This window comes from Cydia pomonella, chromosome 11 (assembly GCF_033807575.1).
Source record: "Cydia pomonella isolate Wapato2018A chromosome 11, ilCydPomo1, whole genome shotgun sequence".
Taxonomy (NCBI): Eukaryota; Metazoa; Arthropoda; class Insecta; order Lepidoptera; family Tortricidae; genus Cydia; species Cydia pomonella.
In genome coordinates this window covers 6741139-6764529 of record NC_084713.1, presented here as the reverse complement: position 1 = coordinate 6764529, position 23391 = coordinate 6741139, and the positions used below count along the sequence as shown (strand labels likewise).

Here is a 23391-nt window from a genome sequence, read left to right as displayed (position 1 = left end):
GTTAGGCTTGTTCTTAGGACTAAAAGCGTGCTCTCTGCGCTGCTTATGCATATACATAAGAATGGACAATAAAGGAATTTTCAGTGTTTGAAGATTGAGACACCAGATGGCACTTCGATATAGCGCGTAGTAGCTAAAAATATGTGAGTAAAAATTTACAATTATTATAGTTTGCAGATGTCAAATTGTAAGGAAATTTAAGCTCACAAAAGTTCACACGTTTGCCACGTTGAGCACGTATTGTTTTTAAAATTGCCTTCACTCATGTATGGCGCACATAACCAACAATTACCTAAATGGGAGGCAACAAAGTTATCCTTACTACATATAGACTGGTACTGGAAACCGTCAACCGACACATAGCGACATCTAAGGGAACTTTTGTACAAATCTACCATGATGGGTGTTTGCCGGTCACATATGGAAGGTAGAGGTAAGGAATGCAATCTCCATAGGCAGAACTGTTGCAAGAGTGTCCAGCTGTCAGCAATAAATAATAGTTCCAAAACTCTCAAGAGTAGCGCTAGAATAGCTAAGAACCTACGCGTTATTGACGGAGTAAAGTGCGCTGTCTATGATCTGATTTTTTTTTTTCAAATATTCTAGGTATCGTAGTGCCACCTGTTAAAGGTTTTTTGACGGACACTTTATGGTACATGGAGATTTCATTCCTTACCTCTACCTTCCATACGGTCACATTTAAATTGGAAGTTGTCGTTGACATATCATTAGCGCGATTTAGAATTCGTGCCACCCGGCACAGCGACATCCAGCGGACGTTTGGAGCAACTTTACCTTAATGGGCGGCTTGCCGGTGACGTTGGCCACGAGGAAGTTCATGGCGATGTCCTCGCAGTTGAAGTTGTCGTCGACCCACGCGCGCACGGCGGCCGGCATGCGGTGCGTGTAGTACCACGACCAGATCTTGTGGTGGAACGCGGCGCCAGTTAGCACCTGGAACGGTGAAGTCGAATAAAGCCAGTTGTTCACATTATCGGTAATAGTAGGTGACCCCAGTGCATACGTAAGTCAATTTGTCCACGAAAATTTATGTTTTTCTCGTGGCTTGCGTTAGCATCGCTTATACATATTACATAGGTGCGACCAAAGTTGTGTTTCAGTCACGTCTAACTGACACTTTCCTGACAATATAATGGAGTTTTACATTGGCCGTCAGCGTTCTGGACGTTTGGGAGGAGTGAGCGGCGCTGAAGACAACACAGATGTAAGTGGTACACCGAGCGGATGTTGCCCTAGACCGTGTCTTGGGAAGCACGCAGAGGCAGCACCTCTCTGTAAATACTTGGGAGTTGATGCAATATGAAATGAAGTAATTAGTGTATGAAATGAAGTAATTAGTAGTTATTAATGGACTGGTAATACTAGGCTATAGGATGAAAACATCGGATCCCAGCCTAATAAAACAGTATGCATTTTATTTCTATCTAGGATGGCTCAAGGGCAACACCGGCGTGAGGGTTGAGGTAGAGATGTGTCACTGGACTTTAAAAATATGGTCCAACTCGCCATTTATGTTTTCTCGTTTACCCTCGAGAACGCAGCTCTTACGACTTCACTGTGGACGGCCGGCTAAGGCAAATCAGAGGTAGAGGATCCTGTCCATCTCACGCAACCTTTCAGGTGACAGAAATCTCCCAGGTGCAGTCCTCAACAGCTGACCACAAGCTGCCGTTAACTGATTGCTCTGGTAAATCCAGCGGGCGAGGGGGTCATCATATCCTTATGCCAGTATTGTAATTTATTATTATTAAATAAATAAAATGAATTCTAATGCAATTAAATGGAAACGCCCACCTCTCATTCGTTTATCTATTAGTTTCGTTCGGCGAAAGAATTAAGATGTAATTACTCGCTGAAATGAAATGAAAAGCCTTATTAACATAGGTGAGAGTAAAAGTGATCAGGAGTATCAAGTATTCATTACATAATACTACCCGTTCCCTTCAATTTGGCCGTCGGTGACCGTTACACAATAACGTCACAGGTACAATTACTAGTACTATGGACAAAAAATATTATTATTATATCAATTATATGTGATTGTATTCAATGCAAGTAAGAAAAGTTGTGGTAAGGTTGTGGTAGCTGACTGGACAACTGCAGGGTTCGCTTTTTGTTAAGCTATACAGCTTAACATAACATAATAAGCTATTTTCTGTGTTTAAAACATTACAAACATTTTGTCTAATTCGCAGTCAATCACATTACATTAAAAATAAACATTTTGGACAGACCCACAAGTGGAGGCGGGACGGGAACCCCATGATCCGGTCAGGAACCTCACGCCACACGTCGAAACTGAATTATACGAGGACTTGTTACTAAAGACTATTCTACTCCGACTCACCATGGAAATCTGATTGGTCCACTCGTTGTGGTATCGCCAGGAGTTAGTGCCGTTGTCCCACACGTGGAGGCGGGACGGGAACCCCACGATCCGGTCAGGAAACTCACGCCACACGTCGAATATGAATTATACGAAAACATGTTGCTAGAGACTATTCTACTCTGACTCACCATGGAAATCTGATTGGTCCACTCGCTGTGGTATCGCCAGGAGTTAGTGCCGTTGTCCCACACGTGGAGGCGGGACGGGAACCCCATGATCCGGTCAGGAACCTCACGCCACACGTCGAAACTGAATTATACGAGGACTTGTTACTAAAGACTATTCTACTCCGACTCACCATGGAAATCTGATTGGTCCACTCGTTGTGGTATCGCCAGGAGTTAGTGCCGTTGTCCCACACGTGGAGGCGGGACGGGAACCCCACGATCCGGTCAGGAAACTCACGCCACACGTCGAATATGAATTATACGAAAACATGTTGCTAGAGACTATTCTACTCCGACTCACCATGGAAATCTGATTGGTCCACTCGTTGTGGTATCGCCAGGAGTTAGTGCCGTTGTCCCACACGTGGAGGCGGGACGGGAACCCCACGATCCGGTCAGGAAACTCACGCCACACGTCGAATATGAATTATACGAAAACATGTTGCTAGAGACTATTCTACTCTGACTCACCATGGAAATCTGATTGGTCCACTCGCTGTGGTATCGCCAGAAGTTAGTGCCGTTGTCCCACACGTGGAGGCGGGACGGGAACCCCACGATCCGGTCAGGAAACTCACGCCACACATCGAAACTGAATTAAAATATTAATCATTAATATTAGTAAGACGAGAGAGGAAGGACGAAGGGAATGTGGATGGATTCAATCAAGAAAGATCTTGAGTGCGGCTCTGAAGCCGAGCGGCAGACCCCACTATCAGATGAGTATAATAATTGCAAAAACAGAAAGAGAGAGAGAGAGAGAGAGAGAATATTAGTAAAATAGAACGTCTTCCTGCCGCCGAACGTCCCAGGTACTTATCGTAGTACTTCGTGGAGGAGGTAAAGATAGATAAGATAATAATACATTATTGCAGAAGCCGGGAAATAGCAATTCGTGGACGAGTTCGACGCGTAGCGGCGTCCGACAAAGAAGACAATCCACGAATTGCTGTTCCTGCCGAGGCATATATAGTGCTTTTCTCCAAACATGCGAGGAAATCAGGTAAAATAATCATAATTTAAACATGAACCAGCACTCAAATCGAACCTTCACATCAAAAACGTCAAAATCTATTTCGCGCTTTAATTATTTTTTTAAAGTTAAAGGCACAACTATTCTGCCATTCAGTATCATTCAATATTCGAAGATAGAATACTCTTTATTGGCACACCTCAGTAAAAGATACAGCTTAAAGAAAAACAATTGATTAGTGATAGAGGCAGACAGCAGGCGGTCTTATCGCTAAAGAGCGATCTCTTCCAGACAACCTTTGGGTAGCGGAAACAAAAACAATATGCTACAATAAGGTGAATATTTCCGAGCATATTGGACAAAAGATATTTTATTATTCAAGTTCAACCGGCTCTAACCCTACACCTCTGACCCGAGAAGATTTAAATCCCTGCTCAATTGGAGGAGGGTATCCCAATAAGGACGGGGAAGAAACTCGGCGGCACACATCTTTTCAAAACATTACATCTTATAATTAACATGCATAAAATAAGAAAAAAATACAATTTAGATAACTATAGACATCATGCAATTACATACAGTAGCTACTTTTCGTTATAGAAATTTGATAAAAAATATATATGTCATATCAAATCATACAAATACGTAGCTCTTTCAGAAAACATATCGAATTCTTAGAAAAGGAAAAGAAAAATAAAATTAATAAATAATTTTCCTAAGTGGATAAGATTGATTAATTTTCATAGCAAAGAAGGAGTCTGCAAGCCACAAGACACATTAATTTCAAATACGGAATGTCTATCCGAATACTTTCACCGCGACTTTGTATAGCGGCTTTAGCTATGTATGTTTTTTACCCGCACCTTACAAAGTTGCACACAAAGATATTGCATTCCAACATGAATAGTATTAAGACAAATGATTTTTTCAAAGTAATGACTATATACATTGTAAGAACTAAGTAGATTGTTGGATTAATGCGCTGACAATAAATTACACAATTAGCAGAGTTATTATCGTTTTTTCAAGATCGGCAATAGTCATAATTGTCATGAAACATTGATTATTACCAAGCACGCTTTTGTTGCAATGTGATGACATTTTACGCTTTTTACTGGTCCATTTGTAGTTTTGATACAATGTGAAATCTATTGCTCCCCCCAGAGCTCAAATTTTACATACAATGTATGCACCTTTGCGGCGTCTGCCCCCTAGGCTTCCGGCGATATCAACTTCCCCCCCCCCCCCAGCTCACTGGCTGGCTACGTCCTTGAAGTTTATAATACTTTGAAATTTTAAACATACAATTATAATATATTATCTATGATGTACGTAAATAGTAGAAAGGCTTTTTTTTCTAATTTAACTTAAAATTAAATTACTAAGGGATTAAAAATGAGGGTAGTTTTTAACTGCTTCCATACAAAGTAGCGAGTACGGTAATGTAATTTATTTATTTTATTTATTTATACAAGGAATTCCAACAGCTATAAAAATACATTAAACTTTTTAGATAGTAGTACAGAGCCAATTACAGGAACTCGCAAATAGAAATGTAACTGTAACTGTGAATGTTATATAAACTTTATTGACCTCTCTTTGCGATATATTTATCTATTAATTGATTACTGACCGTTTAACCCACGCGCGTGAGAAATAGCAGGCTATTTTAAACTTGATCTTCTTTACTGTTGTGATAACAGAGAAGAGGTCAAGAAAGAGCTCTTGTTTGGGTGCCGCGGTAAGGTACAGTCGACCTCAAACATATATTATTATTTATATATTTTTACCTTACGTAACGTAAAATATCAATCCGACGTGTATGATCGTGCGAATACTGCTTAATAAAATCAAAGACTATATAACTTTTATACTTTTTAAAGGATGTCATGCGTGCAAAGACAGCTTATATTGCACAATTATATTGAATGAGCGAATATTCAATGATACTGAATGGCACAATAGTTGTGCCTTTAACTTTTAAAAAATAATTAAAGAGTGAAATAGTTTTTGACGTTTTTGATGTGAAGGTTCGATTTGAGTGCTGGTTGATGCTAAAATTATGATTATTTTATCTGATTTCCTCGCATGTTTGGAGAACAGCACTATAAATGCCTCGGCAGGAACGGCAATTCGTGGATTCGTCTTTTTTATGGACACAATCGAAACTCATCCACGAATTGCCCTTTCCCGGCCTCTGCAATAATGTACTATTAATTTTGTGGAACATTTCTGACTATTCGTCATTCATTATTATTTAATAGTATCTGCTAAAACCAATAAACGACTTTTTTCTAACTATAACAATATTTATTAATATAGAAAATTGTAAACCATCGATCAGTGCATACATTTATCACTGTTAATAATTCCATACATTCTGATAACGCGCACCTACCATAACATACGTGCAACGGTCCGATGGCCACATCTCGCATCACATGATATCATTAAACAAATCAGTAGCAAATCATTATAATAAGCTTAACATTGAACAAGTATGCACGCAATCCATGTAAACAGATCATGAAAGTCAGTAAGTCAGTAGTAGGTATGCAAGTAATAAACGCTTTTGTCTACACATATATCATATACCCTCTACGGCGCATTAATAACAGCCAATTACGGCCAACATAATGATCTGTTTCGTTACCCATGAAAATGGTATTATTGCGTAATAATAACTTCAAATTTTATTTTTATTATTACAATCAGTGATCGGACGAATATTCGGTAAATTTTCGATATTCAGCATTTTCAGCAAGTTTCCAATGTTCGTATTCGGCCGTATTATTCGATTATAGTGCCAGAACTTTACAAGCGACCACTTCCATCAAGTTACGTTTTCCCGCTGTCATAAAAACAAAAAATGAGACATAATGCAATCAACAATCCATAGTATATCATGATTATTTGGAGAGATATGAAATTTGTTCGCCTTGCCTTTTGACCTGTTTGTTTCTAGGGAATTGCCTTTATTTCGTTTCATCTTTAGCTGCTAATGTAATGGAAACGTTTTCAAATGGTTTGTTAAAATGATACAGATGAACCGAATAATTCGGCCGAATATTCGGCCCACCTTTGATTACAATTACATTCAAATTTCGAACATCTCTAAAAGAATTTGCTTTGACTTTAATTCTAATATCAGGCGGATTGAACTCTTATTCGAAATTAAATGTCTATTGCAAACCGTGTGATCAATGCCGCAATGGCCATAGCCAATGAAAGTCGTTCCTGAACTCATCAATATGTGACTGCGGTCGGCAATACGTCCCCACTTTGCCGCTTGCCATAAGGACGATATTTGTATCTTTCAAAGACAAAGTGGGACATTTTGCCGGCCGGGGTCACATATGTTTTAATATATCTGAGCTTGTGTGTGTAGATTAATTGAATAGACAAGGCAATTAATTAACCGGTTGTCAAGTAAACCTAAGTGCCAAAATAAAAATTATATTCAAAACGTTATTGATTTAAGATTTGTTGTAAATATTAATCCCAACAAAATACGCTATGCCTAGGTATTTTTTCAATGTTGACTAAATATGTAGATGAACCCAAGTTTTTCTTAATATGAAAAGATGATTGATATTAAAAACAAAAATTAACCTTTCTGGAATATAAAGCCCAAAATTTGGGGCTTTAAAAAAATACAACAGTTGTACAATATACCTATGGACTCGTATATATGAACTTCAGCGCCAGCACTCGAATGCAATTAATTCAGATATCACTGTCAGTCATTTAATTGACAGATTGAAGTGCTGCAGCGGTATCATGGTCACATTTGTATCACCTGTCATGTCATGCGTCACTCATACGGCACTTACATACTTATTAGAACGTGACAGGTATGGTGAAAAATGATAAAGAGCCGACCATCTTAGCCCAACTGAAGTATACAAATTACTATAACGCACACAACAAGTGGGTAGGCAGGTACATAGGAGAGATACTTACAGAAAATTACAGTCAATTGCACGAGAAAGTAAATAAATTAGTATCATATTATTATGTGATAGGCTCTATTGCCTTTATTGCACGCTCGATTTATCCCACAGTGCTAACGTAATGCGCATTATTTTATTTATCACTAAAAGACCACTATGTATTATAATAGGAGAGCTCAAGAGGAGATTTTTTGGAGTTACTCGCCACTTAACCACTTTTAGCCGCCTAGGTTCTACTATACTTTTACTTAACGATATTTTATTAACGGCCAATTTCGGCTAAAGTTGTTTAGGTATATCTCCACGGGTGGAAAATAGAAAGATATCACTTATAACTTAATCTGACACGCTCGAGTAACTACAAAAAATGCCCTCTTGGGCTCCCCTACTATTAGTAAAGCGGTGTCAAACCCGGAGCTAATTTCTTCCTTTTTCTTCAAGTTATGGTAATGAATTATATGAAGTCGCAACTCGCGATTATGCGCTGCATGATGGTCGTAGCGGAAATCGTATGGCGAAATGTTTGAATGCTCAAAAATTTACTAACGTACATTTGACATATATCAGGGCGATATGAGTGCGTTCGGAGGGTTCTTGAGTCATGAGATGATATTTTTGACAAGATGTAGGTAAACTTTTAACAACTTCTAAAGTAAAAGTGGGGTCAGAGTAGGCTCGAATAACAAAATCGATTGAATGACTTGGGACTTCTCGACAAGCTAACATCATTTGTAGCCCCCAGCCTAACTAGGTGTGTATAAACACACATCTACACTACATGGCGCAAAAAATCATTGTATTAATTCTGATTATTTTGAGATCCAGGAGATTTCCACATAAAATGTAGAACAATAGCTTACACACTTAACAGTTATACGCAGACTGCATATTAGGAGAGGGCGGGCGTAAAGCCAGGATATTAGAAGAAAACAAAAGCGCTCAGGAACTCGCCGCTGCCCCGCGCCCTCTCACTGCTCAATGCGCTCCTGGCATCGACGCCTGAATGCGATCTATTTGCTTGGCGATGGGCGGCGATTGCTTGAGATTCTGTGAGGCGATGGATGCTAGGTGCTCAACTGTTCCAATTTAATTTGTCAATGTGCCATTATTGTTTTATAATTGTTAATGCTTATAATTAATATTGCTGTTAGTCTAAGTTTCGTGACGCATTGGTTCAACTGTAATGTCATGTAAACATTTTTATCAATAAAATAAAAAATATATAGCACGCCGCGCAAAACTTGCGACGGAAGAAATGACCGTCGCGCGATTTTTACCTTTTATCTCAATTACTCTCAAAATATACTTCTATTTAAAATCTTACTCGTCTAAAAAATATACAACTCCAACCAAAACCTTAAAAGGTTATAACGTCGGCTCGATAGAAAATCACAAAAACATGTCTAATTTTCATTTGAAAATAAATGAGTCTGCCCTTGTAAATGTCGTCTAGTTCCCGTGTAATTTTTATGGCTTTTGCCCTTGACTAAAACGTGTTAAAATTCAGTATAAAAACTACAATTTTGCATTGCCCCTTCTATCGGGTCTTATCATCTCGTCCGCCCTTGTCAAAATGGCGACTCACGTCAGTTACGATACGACAGCAAAAAATACTGACCGAAACTATAAATTGATCGGGCGTCAACATGACAATGTCATCGTCAATGGTGAGCTGACATTCGGTCTCGAGTCTCGATCTCGTCGTACGGGAAGAAACGATTGGCGAGCTTGTTCTCTTTGGTCTTAATTACTACAGCAAAAATACTCACAGAAACTCTAATTCATCGAGCGTAAACATGACAATGTCATCGTCAATGGTGAGCTGGCATTCGGTCTCGATCTCGTCGTATGCGAAAAAACGATTGGACAACTTGTTCTCTTTGGTCTAAATTACGACAGAAAAAATTCTCACCCAAACTCTAATTCATCGGGCGTCAACATGACAATATCGTCGTCAATGGTGAGTTGGCATTCGGTCTCGATCTCGTCGTAAGGGAAGAAACGATTGGACAGCTTGTTCTCTTTGGTCCTTATCACCTTCAGCGGCTTGTTGATCACTGGCCACTCTGACGCTGGAAAAAGAAAAAAAAACGTGTTTTATATAGTAGATTAGGTATACGACAAGGGCATAAAGTAACCCATTTCATCCGAGGCAATTTATCGGTCAGAGCATAAGCGAGGGCCGATATAGGCCGTGTATAAAATAAACTCTCCTTTTCACTTCGATTACGAGGAAAATATACAGAAATATCGAATGTTTAAGGTTATTTAACCGTATTTATAAAAGACTTAAGAAAAGGAGAGCGCTCCGGCCGCCAGCTCCAGAAATGGCAGTTGGTATGGCAGGTTCTGGGCTTTATTGCTAAGTCAATAAGAATCCTAATGGATGATTTTACTCTATGCATTAGAGCATTAAAATCAGATTTATGCCGCTTACACGCGACTTAAACACCAACTTTACGAACATGAGAAGTGCAAAACTACAATCATAATTTACTTTGTAGTTTGATAACAGTATGAATGACTGAAAACATTTAATATGACAAACAAAGTACGAAGGCCAGAGGAGGATTTTAAAACATAACTAGAGCAGATATAATATGTAAAATAATTTAGATTACAATTACTTAAGCAAATGTACCCGCAGTGTATTGTGAATTGTAATTGCCATACTATAAATAAATTAAACAAACGAAAGTAACGTGCACGTTTATTTCTTTATAATGTTCACCATAAAAGAGGCAGAACTTCTTATGAAATACACTAGTAATAATCTTCTTTATTTATTACCGTGCCTCGTTTGTAACGGCAATCAAATGATTTTATTTTTGCTTTAAGACATTAAGCTTGTGAATAGTTGATATTGCTTGTTTTGCTGAAGTTAACAGATGATATCTATTTGTAGCGTGTAGTAAGCGCTGGTGGCCTAGCGGTAAGAGCGTGCGACTTGCAATCCGGAGGTCGCGGGTTCAAACCCCGGCTCGTACCAATGAGTTTTTCGGAACTTATGTACGAAATATCATTTGATATTTACCAGTCGCTTTTCGGTGAAGGAAAACATCGTGAGGAAACCGGACTAATCCCAACAAGGCCTAGTTTATCCTCTGGGTTGGAAGGTCTGATGGCAGTCGCTTTCGTAAAAACTAGTGCCTACGCCAAATCTTGGGATTAGTTGTCAAGCGGACCCCAGGCTCCCATGAGCCGTGGCAAATGCCGGGACAACGCGAGGAAGAAGAGATCTATTTGTAGCGTGTGGTGTGTCTATACTGTCTATTGTAGCAGTTTAATTATAAACTTAATCAATATTTATTGTAGCTTACTGCAATTTATTTAAAAAACAACAAATAAACACGCCTCTATTGTCATTGTCAAAGCGTTAAGGCCAGTCCAGACGGGAACAATTTTTCACCAATCTGATTAAATTGTCTGATCAAATCAGGCCATGCGGACGCATACGCCAATTTTGCACGCATATTTCGACCACCGCTTATGACACTAGTATTCACGTTTAGAGGCCTTTTTTATTTAGAGCGCTCAAATATCACCATAAATTTAAAATTGGTAATAATTGGAGATTGACGCCAATTTCTTTTCTGATCAAATTGGTCGATTTGATCATCCCGTCTGGACTGGCCTTTAGAGTGCGTGTTCCGATATTTTTGAGCACGTCGAGCGCTCCGATATAACTGATTGCTATACTGCTAGGTAACGTGCATCGGGGTAACTGAAAATGGCAAAAATCTATAAAACCAGAAGCACTCCATACTTTACCAACACCTGCACCACTCGTACTGCAAGGCTTACCAAGGCATCTTGCTTAGGTACTGTTGCTACAGTAGAAAGTTCTTCATGTTGTTATAGCAAAATGTCTGCATTAAGTATTTTCACTGGAATATTTTCTGTTAATTTATTCCAACAAAGTTAAGAATACGAGTAAACGTTTATAATTCCATATCGTTTCATTCCCGCATGACGTCCACAAAAAATACACAGTGAAGAAGAAATTGCTCAGTCGAATCAAACAATAAAAGTGTCAAAGAACTATGAACCTTACTTCAGCACATTTTAAGCCTAAAATACGTCGACTAGTTAAGAACCTATTCAAGCAATCAATATCTATTTTACGGAGAATTGCTTACTTAGTGTGCGATTATGTAGGAATTAGACATACTAATTTAAAGCATAAACATTGGGGGCTTATTCAGATAGTCATTTCTTGTTATCAAATTTGTTATGGATACCAGATATGACCAGGGCCTTTTTTCACTAAGATGACAATTGTCGCACTTTCACTACAATGATCTTGGCCTTATGAACCGTCGTTACAGACCCAGGAATCTACATTATCTACAGGATATTGTCACTGTCAGATGTCAACTGTCATGTTGGTAACAGACGCTTGTCAGCTCTCAACAGTGTCCTCCTGAAATGTCACTGTTGACAGGTGACAAATCATATCCATAGATTCCATAGCCCATAACAAATTAATAACAGGACATTACTATCTGAATAAGTCTCATTAAAATAATTGTATGCAACATCTTGGTTTTTATCAGACTTGAAATGAAGTACGTGGGAGTATTTTAACGCATGAAATTATGTATGTATGTATATACTTTATTGTACATAGAAATAAAAACTCGAAAAACACAGTTACAGAGTAAATTAAATACAACAAAGGCGAACTTATCCCTGTAAGGGATCTCTTCCAGTTAACCTTTGAGGAAATGAGTAAAACAGACGTAACGGTGAAATTATTTTTCTTTTGCACACTGAGCTGCTCTTAACGTGTCGTTTGACGTGCTCGACGTTTAAATTCTAATCGGTGGAACTGTAGTTATTCCATTTTTCTATTTCCGCAAGTCAATCTGTCAATTCAATGACTGACAGGAATGTAGTTTGATTAGTAGCGGCTATGGAAGGTGGAGGTAAGGAATTAAATCTCCATGTACCAAAAAGTTTCATCAAAAAACCTTAAATAGATGGCGCTACAATACCTAGAATACTTGAAAAAAAAATCATATCATAGACAGCGCACTTCACTCCGTCAATAACGCCTAGATTCTTAGCTACTCTAGCGCTACTCTGGAGAGATTTGGAACTATTATTTATAGCTGACAGCTGGACACTTTTGCAACAGTTCTACCATAAGAGATTTTACTCCTTTTAAATCCACACTCCGTAAGATGTATGGCTTATAAAATAAATAAGATCAATCATCTTATCTGACCGAGATATGTCTTATACTTAGATACACCTATTTAAAAATTCAATTCAATAAGTGTAGTGTAGTATGATAGAAAGAATCTAAAAACAATTTGTTGCAACTAATTTATCATATTTATATGTCAAACACACACGATCAGTTTTCACATTGTAATCAATCACCATTTACTCTGAACTGAAACACGTAATCTCTACTATCAAAACAGTTCGTTGTTAATTAATTACGTCACGTACCTACTGTATCCGAGCCGATTTTTGTTGATATGTAAATTAAACACCACCGTACTAATTGACAATGACCGCAGCACGAGGTAAGTCCATTGTAGTCCATTTTATTGTCCTGTTTAATTACCAGGCCTCGGAGTTTTTTTAGCACGGTAAGACTAAGGAGAGCTATGGAGTCTTTGTTAACATTAAAATTAAGTTCATACTCATACTCATCCTCATTAATTTAGTTCATAAAATAAATAATAGCTATAAAAAATACACCACCATCTTCATTGACGAGTAACAAATAATATGAAGGTAAACAACCCCATAGAATTAACAATCAATATCCATAGAACACGTAGCTATAGGAATGAGTTCTTCAAAATCTTCACATGGTACGTGTACGTTGTTTATTTCATCAGTCCAGTTGTAAAATGTGTAAATAATTGAGACTTTTTCCATGTTCTCTGGAGTGAAACATGTTCTATGTTGGTCAAAAATCCACTTATGACACGAAAAAGATCTTTCCACATCGACTGAAGTTAAAGTAGCATGTTTTAGAACTTCCTCAAATTGTTGTGAGCTTGCCATCGTTCGTATTTCATTAATATCTGGGTTCCTTTGGAGAACTTTTACAAATTTATCTCTAATCGTGTCAGGGCCGAAACATGTAAAAAATTGTGTAATGTCGTCTATTACTTGCTTGAAACGCTTGCTTTAATGGAATATTTGTACACTGTAATTTTGTAATAGATTCAACAATAACCTGATAATTGTCTTTAATAAAACTAAGCTCATTTGGCATGTTCATATCCATCAATGCGGTTTGGGCGTTTGCTATAGAGATGGCTTCTTTTCTTGAAAATTCAAAAATAATACTTTTTATTTGCTCATAATGATCCGCGTAGTAAAATGCAGCATTCAACCATGTCCCCCATCTGGTTATTACAGGCCGCGGCGGTAGGGGCACATCAGGGGCCATCGTCTTAAATCTCTTCTCTGTGGCGATTTCAGAAATATCTTTTTTACATTTGATATTAAGGCGTTGACTCCTTCATGTTCTGATCTTATTTGTTCAGCAACACGATTTAGGGCATGCGCTAAACAAGTAACATGTTTCATGTTGATAAATTTCCGTTTTAAAATTTTGCCTGCGAGAAGCATATATGCCGCGCTTCGAAATTACCTTGCCACAAAAACATAAGACTATTTTCTACCACTTCAGCGATCGAGTTTCCATTGACTTTTTCTAATACCTTACATGATAGTAAGAAGGGTCGACACGAGGATCCTTGTAATGACTTTACTATAACATTGACAACGCAATTACCAATAACATCTACTGTTTCGTCCACGGAAAGCCACAGGTAACAATCTTTAAATGAGTTCCTTATTTTGTCCATAACTGGGTTGTAAATTTTTTGGAGATAAAATTTTCTCAAAGTTGATTCGTGTGGAAGTCTTTTATTCGTTATTGGGCAGCAATATTTTTCCATGAATTTTCGGAATTCGGGATGATTAAGTCTGTTCCAAGGAATGTTGCAGGTAACCAGGAACAAGCAGAGATCAATATAGAAGTCGCTTATAGCTCCACATTTCTTTTGGTGCTTGTCAGAATTAACATGTTTCAGAACGTTGTCCTTTTTCAATCTAGTTATAGAACTTTCACACACAGTGCAGTATATAACTGCTTGATCGGTATTATACTCTAACTCTTCATAGGGTTCTATCCAGCGCTGTATAAACGAAGAACGTTGGCGAGATTTTGTATTGTGTAGAATGCTGTTGACATGCTTTAATATAAAAGTGTGTCTTAATTGCGTGAGATGTACGTCACAAGACACACACATTACTACACATTTTTCGTGATCGTATATAAGATCTTTGTACGGTTCAATCCAGTGCAAAATTTCAGATATTTGTGGATCCGTCATAATGAAATCAGCAATTTATTCCGAAATTTGCCTTAAATGAATATATTGAAGTAACAAATCATACGTCTTAATATGTTGATACATGACATATGATGTCATTAAGTGCATTATCTAAAGCGGCCAGTGACAACGTATAGTTCCTTATCTTAACAGTAATTATAGTATGTAGGTACGTTAAGTACTTAAATAAAATATTGGAGCGATGACACTGCAATATGGGTAATATAATAATATTAACATACACATATACATATTATTACTTTTTTATAATATAACATTTAATTAAATATATGTAAACAGAATTAATTACATATAAGTAGTCTAAGTATTTATAAAACGATTCGGACGAACTTAATTAATGAGGATGAGTATGAGTATGAATTTAATTTTAATGTTAACAAAGACTCCATAGCTCTCCTTAGTCTTACCGTGCTAAAAATACTCCGAGGCCTGTTAATTACCTACTTTTTGTGCCCATGTCAATTCATTTTTTGCAGTGTCATTTGACATCGCGCTTTTAGTGTTAATAGCAACAGTTGGGTTTAGAAGGGCAAAGAAACTTCCTGACTCGCACAGCTAAACTGTGGAATGAACTGTCGCCCACGATATTTCCGTACCGATATGAGTTCCAAACCTTCGAGAAAAATGCGTACTCCTATCTTAAAGGCCTAAATTGCTTACCATCGGACGATTTGTCTGCTTGTTTACCTCGTTTAACAATTACCGTCGCCCAAGGACAACACCAGAGGGGTTACAAGAGCGTTGCCGGCCTTTATAATGAGACGAGAGTACGCTCTTCCCAAAATAAGTTACTCCAGAATCCCATACTAAATTACGACGGGATTGGGATGTATGGACGCGAATTGTCTTATAAGCTCCATCTTCATTGAGGCGATCTGTAGCAACTTGTCACATTCATATAAATGTACTCTACAAGAGCAATACACATCTACTAAATCGCTTGAGCCAACGTGGCATGGTTCCGGCGATCTCATCTTAGCATTTTTCCGATTGCATCTTCAGCTATTCCGAGATCGGCTGGGTTTATTTTGTTTTTCAATTTGATATTATTTGAAAACGTCGAATAATTACTGCAACTTTTCAATTCACCTAGATTATTATTTTTTAGTGGTGAATTCCATTTCTTTTGAACGATTTAGACTTTTGATGACCTTAATCATGTGGATTAAGATCAACATAGTTTATTTTGTTCGGGGCAAAAGAAACAGTGTGAGGACTCCCGACAAATATTTCTCTTGTCCTAGTGTTTCGCTTACCCCAACTAAACTTATTATTCATTATTTCAGAACGAAGATCATGGCATGGTATCCACAAAGAAAAGGAGAACTCGAGAATCGATTTCTCCGTGTCTTGTGCATTTTTATAGGGAGCGTGCGTGAACTGTAGAAGGCAGCACAGGAGCCGTCAGATTTTTGGCGCGAGGCGTAAATGTGATGTTTATTGTTCCGATGTAGCCCTCAAGATGGCAGAACCTACTATGCACAAGAAAACACGTGACGTGTAAATGTACATGTTTATGATTCCGTTTCAGGACACTGAAAAAAATGAACTCCAACTAAGTAGCATTTTCTCTTAGTTGGCGTTAAAATAATTGAAATGACCTTATTATTGTTTACTGAAACCAAAACCATGTAGTTGTAACAGAAACCTGAATATGTTTGAAGTTACACACAAGTAAATGTTGATGTAATAAAAACTTTTTATAAAAACAACTAATACTTTTTTGAATTCATACACTACACTCGTTAAATTAGTTATTTTCTATAATTTACACTTGCAAAGACTCTGTGCATGCATTAACCATTTATGTCTATTATATTAACGAGGCGCAAAGTTAAAATAATAACTGGATATGTTACATTAAAGACGCTATGAAGTAGAACAAAACAAGACAAAATGTAATATCTACCATTTTCTTTAGTAGCACCAATTATTTAGTATTTAGTCGTATTAATTATTTACAATGTTACTGCAAATAATTTATGTGGTATATAAACAATGTTGATTATAAAATTAAACATAATTAAGTTATTGTTTGAATAAACATAATGATAGCATTTACAAATTATAATAAGTTATTTTAATCATATAAAGTGATAGTTGTGTTCAACTAGGTACGTTATACCTAACAATCTTCTTAGTAGATTCAAATAAGATTTGACTGAAACTAATAAGAGCGAGTCCCCCCACGCGTCTCCCTTCCCCCGCGCGCGGCGCGTCTCGACTTGCCGTCTGCCGCCACGCGCATTTTCCGGCGACGCTTCAATAGCGCCACAGCTGAGCATTGTGGAGTTCTGCCTCTGGCAACGCGAGCGCAGCCTGAAGCCTCTATTTAGTGATCCGCTTACTGATACTTACGTATTGATAGTGATTTTGTGTTGTTGTGGTCCAGTCAGAAATGGATGACGTTGCCGAACTTTTGAAGACCTGGGAGCTACACGACTTAGTACCAATTTTTACAGGTAAGTACCATAGAAATATAAAGCCGAGAAACCTAGTTCACGCGCCAAAGTGAGGCCATTTTTGTAAGCCAGTTGGCTTACTACGCCATACATTATTGCTGCGTTTGTGTGCGTAATGGCGCGTATGAATAGGACTTTTTCACAACTACATGAATCCATTTTCGGCCTCAGTTTTGACGCGTCGCCCGTATGAAACTATCCTTCTGGGCTTTATATTTCTATGTAAGTACCAACATAAATAGGTGCTATAACCTATCTATTTTTAACCAGCTCGTACCTACTTCAATTAATAATAATTAATTACTTCAATCCTACTTTAATTTATGTTTAATATCCTAAACCTCGGAATTGAAACTAGTAGTTATTACAATGAAGGCTAAATCTGTTGTAAATTGGTACCTAGTTACTTACTGACGTAAAAGGATAAGTTAAATGATGAAACTTGCTTTTAGAACAGCGGATGACAATCCAGGCGTTATCGGCTCTGACTCGAGAGGACTTGAAGGACCTTATTCCGCAGGCAGGACCAAGGGTGCTATTTACAAGGTGTTGGCGTTCGTGGAAAAATGAGTTTTTGCCAATAAACGATACTAGTATACCATCTTTTTCGGTAAGTTTTTTATGTGATTTTGTTTGGGTACCTAAGTACCTATTTGTAAAATGTTATATTGACAACTTACCTATTAGTTAGGTGGTATCTAGATAGGTACAGTCAGCATCTTATCCAGCGCAACCATGCAACAGATTGTTGGTTTGTTTTGACCTACTAGGTACCTACTTGGCGGTAGCTTACATAGCTACCTACTTAGATATGTAGAATAAGTAGGTATCAATATGAGGAGGGAGGGAGGACTTTGCCCAGCAGTGGGGCAGAGACTGTGAGACAAGGATTGTATTATTAGACTTAAGTCAAATTATTATTATGAATTATTGTTTTCAGGGCCTGGATTTGTCAAACTTGCAGTTTGATTGCTTGAAGGAAACTGACGAACTATCTGAATGTGTTGTAGAGGTAATACCATTAGACAACCCTGAGACAAAAGAAAATACTGCAAGTACAACAAGTCATCAACAATTAGGAAAAGAAACTCAAACTGGGGTATGTATGATAAAATATTAAGCAGATCATTTAAGTAGTACAGATATACTTTTAATAATTAGCTTTTAGCCTCCGCCCCCGTCTTAGTTGGAACTTTTGCATTTATAATATTAAATTAAAAAAAATAGTAGTTACCTAATAGGGTAGGATAGGATTATGTATCTATCTACATAGATTTATTACAGGTTTACATACCTACAGGTGAAAAAATATTCCATCTCTGTTTTGAATTTATACCTATGTACCTACTTACCTACTAATATTTTCTTTCAGATACTTGAAAATTTATTGATACAATCACTCGAAACTTCTTCACTTCTGATTTATAAAGGCGGTAGCTTAGATGGAGATGCTACTAGAAATTTATTAGCGTCTGTGATTGCCAAAGAAATATTAAATGAGAACAAAAATTCACCAATAGTTGGTCAAATTTATTTCAAGTGGACAAAATTGATAAGTGAACTCTTTCCGGGTGAAAGGACCACAACGTATTATATCCCTGCATGTACTACTGCGTCTGGCGCAGTTCTTCAAGCAAGAGGCAAACTCGTACATCAGGTAGGTGGATGACCACTGATTTTCAAGCATATTTTGTACCATGGTAGTGTTCCTGTGTCCTTGAAAATTAATGTACTTAAGTACCTACTTTTTACATTTATTTTAGAGTTTAGTTTTAATTCACAATTAGTTAATTTTAATTTTTATCCATTTTATTAGTAGGCAAATAGTAGTTATATATTAATAATTTGTCAATTTTAATTTTGTTCTCCAAACTCATCTAATTTTGTTCTCAATTAAATAAATCTAAGCTTCAGTATCTAATGTCCCAGATACTTATTTATTTATTTATTTAAACTTTATTGCACAAGTATTACAAATAATGTACAAACGGCGGACTTAATGCCTTTAGGCATTCTCTACCAGTCAACCATTGGACTAAATAGAAACAGTAATTAAAGGTGCTTTAAAGAACAATACGCGAGAGAGATTATTGAAATAAAACAACAATATTCTATGTTATACATATTATGTTAAATAAACTTAAATAGGTTGTATAATAAACTTACATATACATATTCACTCTCTATGTACCTGTAGAAAATATCATACCTACTAAAAATCAATCACGAAGCTTATCCAAAAAGTGCTTACGTAGCATGTGCTTAAACGAAAGTTTACTCTGTGCTTGCCTGACACACAGTGTTTTTTATTATTCAAGGTACTGAACAAAAGGAGGCGCTTCCAACAATTAGGATCCTTGACAACAAAAAAAAGAAACAGAGAAGAAAGCCCAGGACCATCTTCTTCATCACCAAGACCAATGCCAAGAATAAAGAATAAATTTATTGTCATAAAAACCTTAGTTGGTAAACAACTAAGGTTTATATGACAATAAACAACATTAAGGTTGAGTCATCCTATTAGGTATTAATGTAAGTAAGTATTGTAAAGAAAGAAAAATAAAGAAATAATTACTTAATGTATTTTTTTTTATAATCTCCTAGGTACAAGGATTCAATTAAGAACTTTTTCAAGGTAGGTAGTATATTGGTGACTACCTAAATCGTCGTTTTTATCAAGTGTAAGCGAATTCATGTAACATACATAGGCATTTACTAAGTACATAGTGTACTGTGTGTACACTTAGTAAATATCTATGTAAGTTACATGGATTCGCATACACCTAGTACATACGACGGTTAGGTAGTCATGAGTACCTACCAACTACCTTGAAAAAGATCTTAATTGAATCTATTTCCTGTCGTGACTACATCAACAAATCATTCTTAATAGATTCAAACAAACCTCAAAGTCAAACTAGCCTAGATCTTAGTTGAATGAACTTTTATCTTAGTTGATGAAGCTATAGGATCTTGAGTGATTCTATAAATTATTTTGTTGTTATTATAAAGTTTAATGCTTGCGTATAACAACATAATAATTGACATAAACAAGTGGCCTTCTTTGAAGCAAGCATTATTTAGATAGACTCAACTAAGCGTCTTGGTTAAATCAACTATTATCTAATTAAATACAACTGCGATTACTTGACACATTGGACCACTTTCATTATTCGGATAACTCTTATCTTAGTTGATTAAGCTATAGGATCTTGAGTGATTCTATAAATTACTTTGTTGTTATAATAAAGATTAATGCTTGCGTATAACAACATAATAATTGACATAAACAAGTGGCCTTCTTTAAAGCAAGCATTATTTAGATAAACTCAACTAAGCGTCTTGGTTAAATCAACTATTATCTAATTGAATACAACTGTGCGATTACTTGAATCTACAAATGAACTTTATTAATATATTAAGGTTTAATGCTTATACTGGACAAGATAATTAATGAAACTAACTAATCAGTGTTTATTAATTCTACAACAGTACTTGATAGCCGGAACTAAGAACATTTTAACGAAATTCTCTTTGTCACAGTAGTCATGATCTTGACAGGCTCATATGGAGACAAGATACATGATTTTAATAAACAAGATCTTAGTTAAAATGATCAAAAATTTTTTTCAGTGGACACAAGATGGCAGACCCTCCAACGCGCACGGTCTCTATAATAGATTCGATAGAACTATAATTTATTACCTACGTCAGAAATCATTTTACTTTATTCGCGATAAACTTAAATTGCATACAAAAATGGCTTTTGCAAACTTTATAGTTTACCACGAAATGGGCGAGCATAATGCTGACCCAAAATTCTAGTCTTCTGGTGAGACCATTTTTGAGCCACGGTTGCAGCTGTGCGACTAGAGATGGGTAGGGGTGAGTAAATACTGGGTATTTACTGAAAGCACCCGATCAATACTCGTATTTACTCATTTAGATGGGTAAAAACGATTACTAATAAAAAAAAAAATATAAAAAATGAGATTTAAGAAGTAAATTGTTTTTTAGTGAAGAGTGTTAACGGGTATAAACAATGTTTATATAATCATCGGTGAGAGGCATTTGTATATAACGCGTAGTTACCAATTTTATTTTAAATAAGAAGGTATTTACTTAAAAATATGGAACTAAGTTCTATCGATGTTGTTTACGCTGCACTTACGACCTTCAATAATGGTTTTTCAAAGAAAACTCAAAAATAGCTCAACCGATCATGTTCAAAGTATTTTTAGTAAGTACTTTACTCTACGGTTAATCTCCCGATATTTTTCATAATTTTTTTTTTACTTTGGTTTTTGGTTTGGTTTTAGAAACGGTTTTTTTTTTTCAAAAGTATTCAAACCAATAAAGTTTTTAGAAACATTCAAGTTATTTATAAAGACCCATTTAATGATGTGCAACACGTTCGTGGTTTCTGATTTTTTTGTGACAAATAGTTACATGAATGGAAAATTCAATATATTTCTTACAATTTTGAGTAGTTAAACCTGTAGCAGCTTAAAAAATACACCTATCTATATTTCTAATAGTTTATACCCACCAATTTGGCCACCAAATATACCCGATATTCAGTAAATACTGAGTATTTACTCAATACTTAACCGTGAGTATTTACTCACTACCCATCTCTATGTGCTACACAGACACACAAGTGCTCAAGTCTATCAGCACATTTACAAAGTGGCGTGCAAGTTGACAATTAATTAAAGTCATGTCAGTCTCAGTCTCAACAGAAATTTCCACACTTTTCACACACAATTTCCAAGATGTCATTCGATTGGCTCCCACAATTGTTCAATTAATATGAATCTCAACTGTTTTATTCTCGGATTCACTCTCAGCCTGTCGGTGCGTAACCAATCGATGAGAACGGCATGAAAAGTACGGGCCTTGGTAATAACATATTAATTAAGACTGCTCAGCAGGCTATTAAAGCAAACTAAACTTTAAACACACAAAAAAAGGTACATTTTACAATAACCTTTTTATCAGGCTTATACATTTTTCAAGCTCCTATCTACGGACTTTTCGATTGGAATATGAACTAAAACTCCATGATTTAAAGTTGTGTTTTATTTAAATCTTGTAAGCTAAGTGGCTTTTGTTACCAATAGTTTTGATAAGCTAACATCTGTTTTATTGAAGCTGTATAAACATTATCGAAGTTAATTTGAAATCTATTGTATCGGATAGACACTCCAGTAGTTAGTCCCATTTAATGTCAACCGTGAATCATGGTATACAAATTCAAAAATCGAATGACTTTGATGCTCGGCTTATAATCTTTTGGATTTCGCACATTCTTTGGCGTAAAACGACCGCAATCTTGAAGATGCAAAATCAACGTTTTTACATTTGTCGCTTTAAAAAAAGATATAAAATATTGTAATAGGCATTTTAATATACCCTTAGCTATAGTTTCTGACTGTGTATCTGTCTGACCGTTAGTCTGCTGCTTATAGCACAATGACCCTTTGTCTTTGTACTCGAAATCGCCGATAAACAGGCACGAATTTTGAATAATAAGATATTTTAGTTTAAATACTCAGGCACTGAAACAGCCCGATATTCTGTTGGCCGTTTTTTTGCCCATTATGTAAAGATTTAGTTAATATAAAAACCATTAAAACATAATAGTTTTTTTTTTATTACACATATAGTTTTAATATAGTTAGAGAAAAGAGTGATTGATAATACCTATGTATAAAACATGATTCCGTTCGAATCGAATGTTATTTCAAATCAATCTATTCTAATCTCGTTAACACGCGAGCCACGAGTGCCATTTTTCTATTACGTTTTAGTGGATATTTTTTAACGGGATAACAATTGGAAACGTGTGATGAATAATCAACTATGTTAGTATACGACCGATGTTTTCAGGCATATTGATTATTACCTACCCAAAATAATATCATTTCGTGAGAAACCTTTTTTGGACGGCTTTTATTTGGAAATAACTTGTCATGTGATACTTGATATAAAAAGACCTATGAAATTAAGTAATAAAGAGCGTGAGTTCGTAA

At 36.4% G+C, this 23391-nt stretch overlaps 2 protein-coding genes across 4 annotated transcripts in view; one reads left to right on the top strand and one right to left on the bottom strand.

The window, feature by feature from the left end:
• Positions 1-23391, bottom strand: part of LOC133522740 (exostosin-2) — a 103065-nt gene that overhangs the window by 8044 nt on the left and 71630 nt on the right. The window contains exons 4-6 of the mRNA XM_061858170.1: positions 9416-9575; positions 3049-3169; positions 796-954 (exon numbers count right to left, since the gene is read on the bottom strand). Of these exons, the coding sequence (XP_061714154.1) occupies positions 796-954; positions 3049-3169; positions 9416-9575 (440 nt within the window). The remainder of the gene's footprint in view (positions 1-795; positions 955-3048; positions 3170-9415; positions 9576-23391) is intronic.
• On the top strand, positions 16427-20985 carry LOC133522724 (uncharacterized). Of its 3 annotated transcripts, none has more exons than XR_009800116.1 (4): positions 16427-17578; positions 17809-17966; positions 18297-18368; positions 19675-20985. XR_009800116.1 is itself a non-coding variant. In XM_061858150.1 (4 exons), the coding sequence occupies exons 1-4, from the start codon at positions 17293-17295 to the stop codon at positions 19843-19845; spliced, it is 465 nt and encodes a 154-aa protein (XP_061714134.1). In that variant the 5' UTR covers positions 16427-17292; the 3' UTR covers positions 19846-20985. The 3 variants fall into 3 exon arrangements, 1 of the variants encoding a protein (XP_061714134.1); XM_061858150.1 differs by having other exon boundaries at positions 16427-17356; XR_009800115.1 differs by lacking the exons at positions 16427-17578; positions 17809-17966; positions 18297-18368 and adding exons at positions 18377-18455; positions 18729-19013.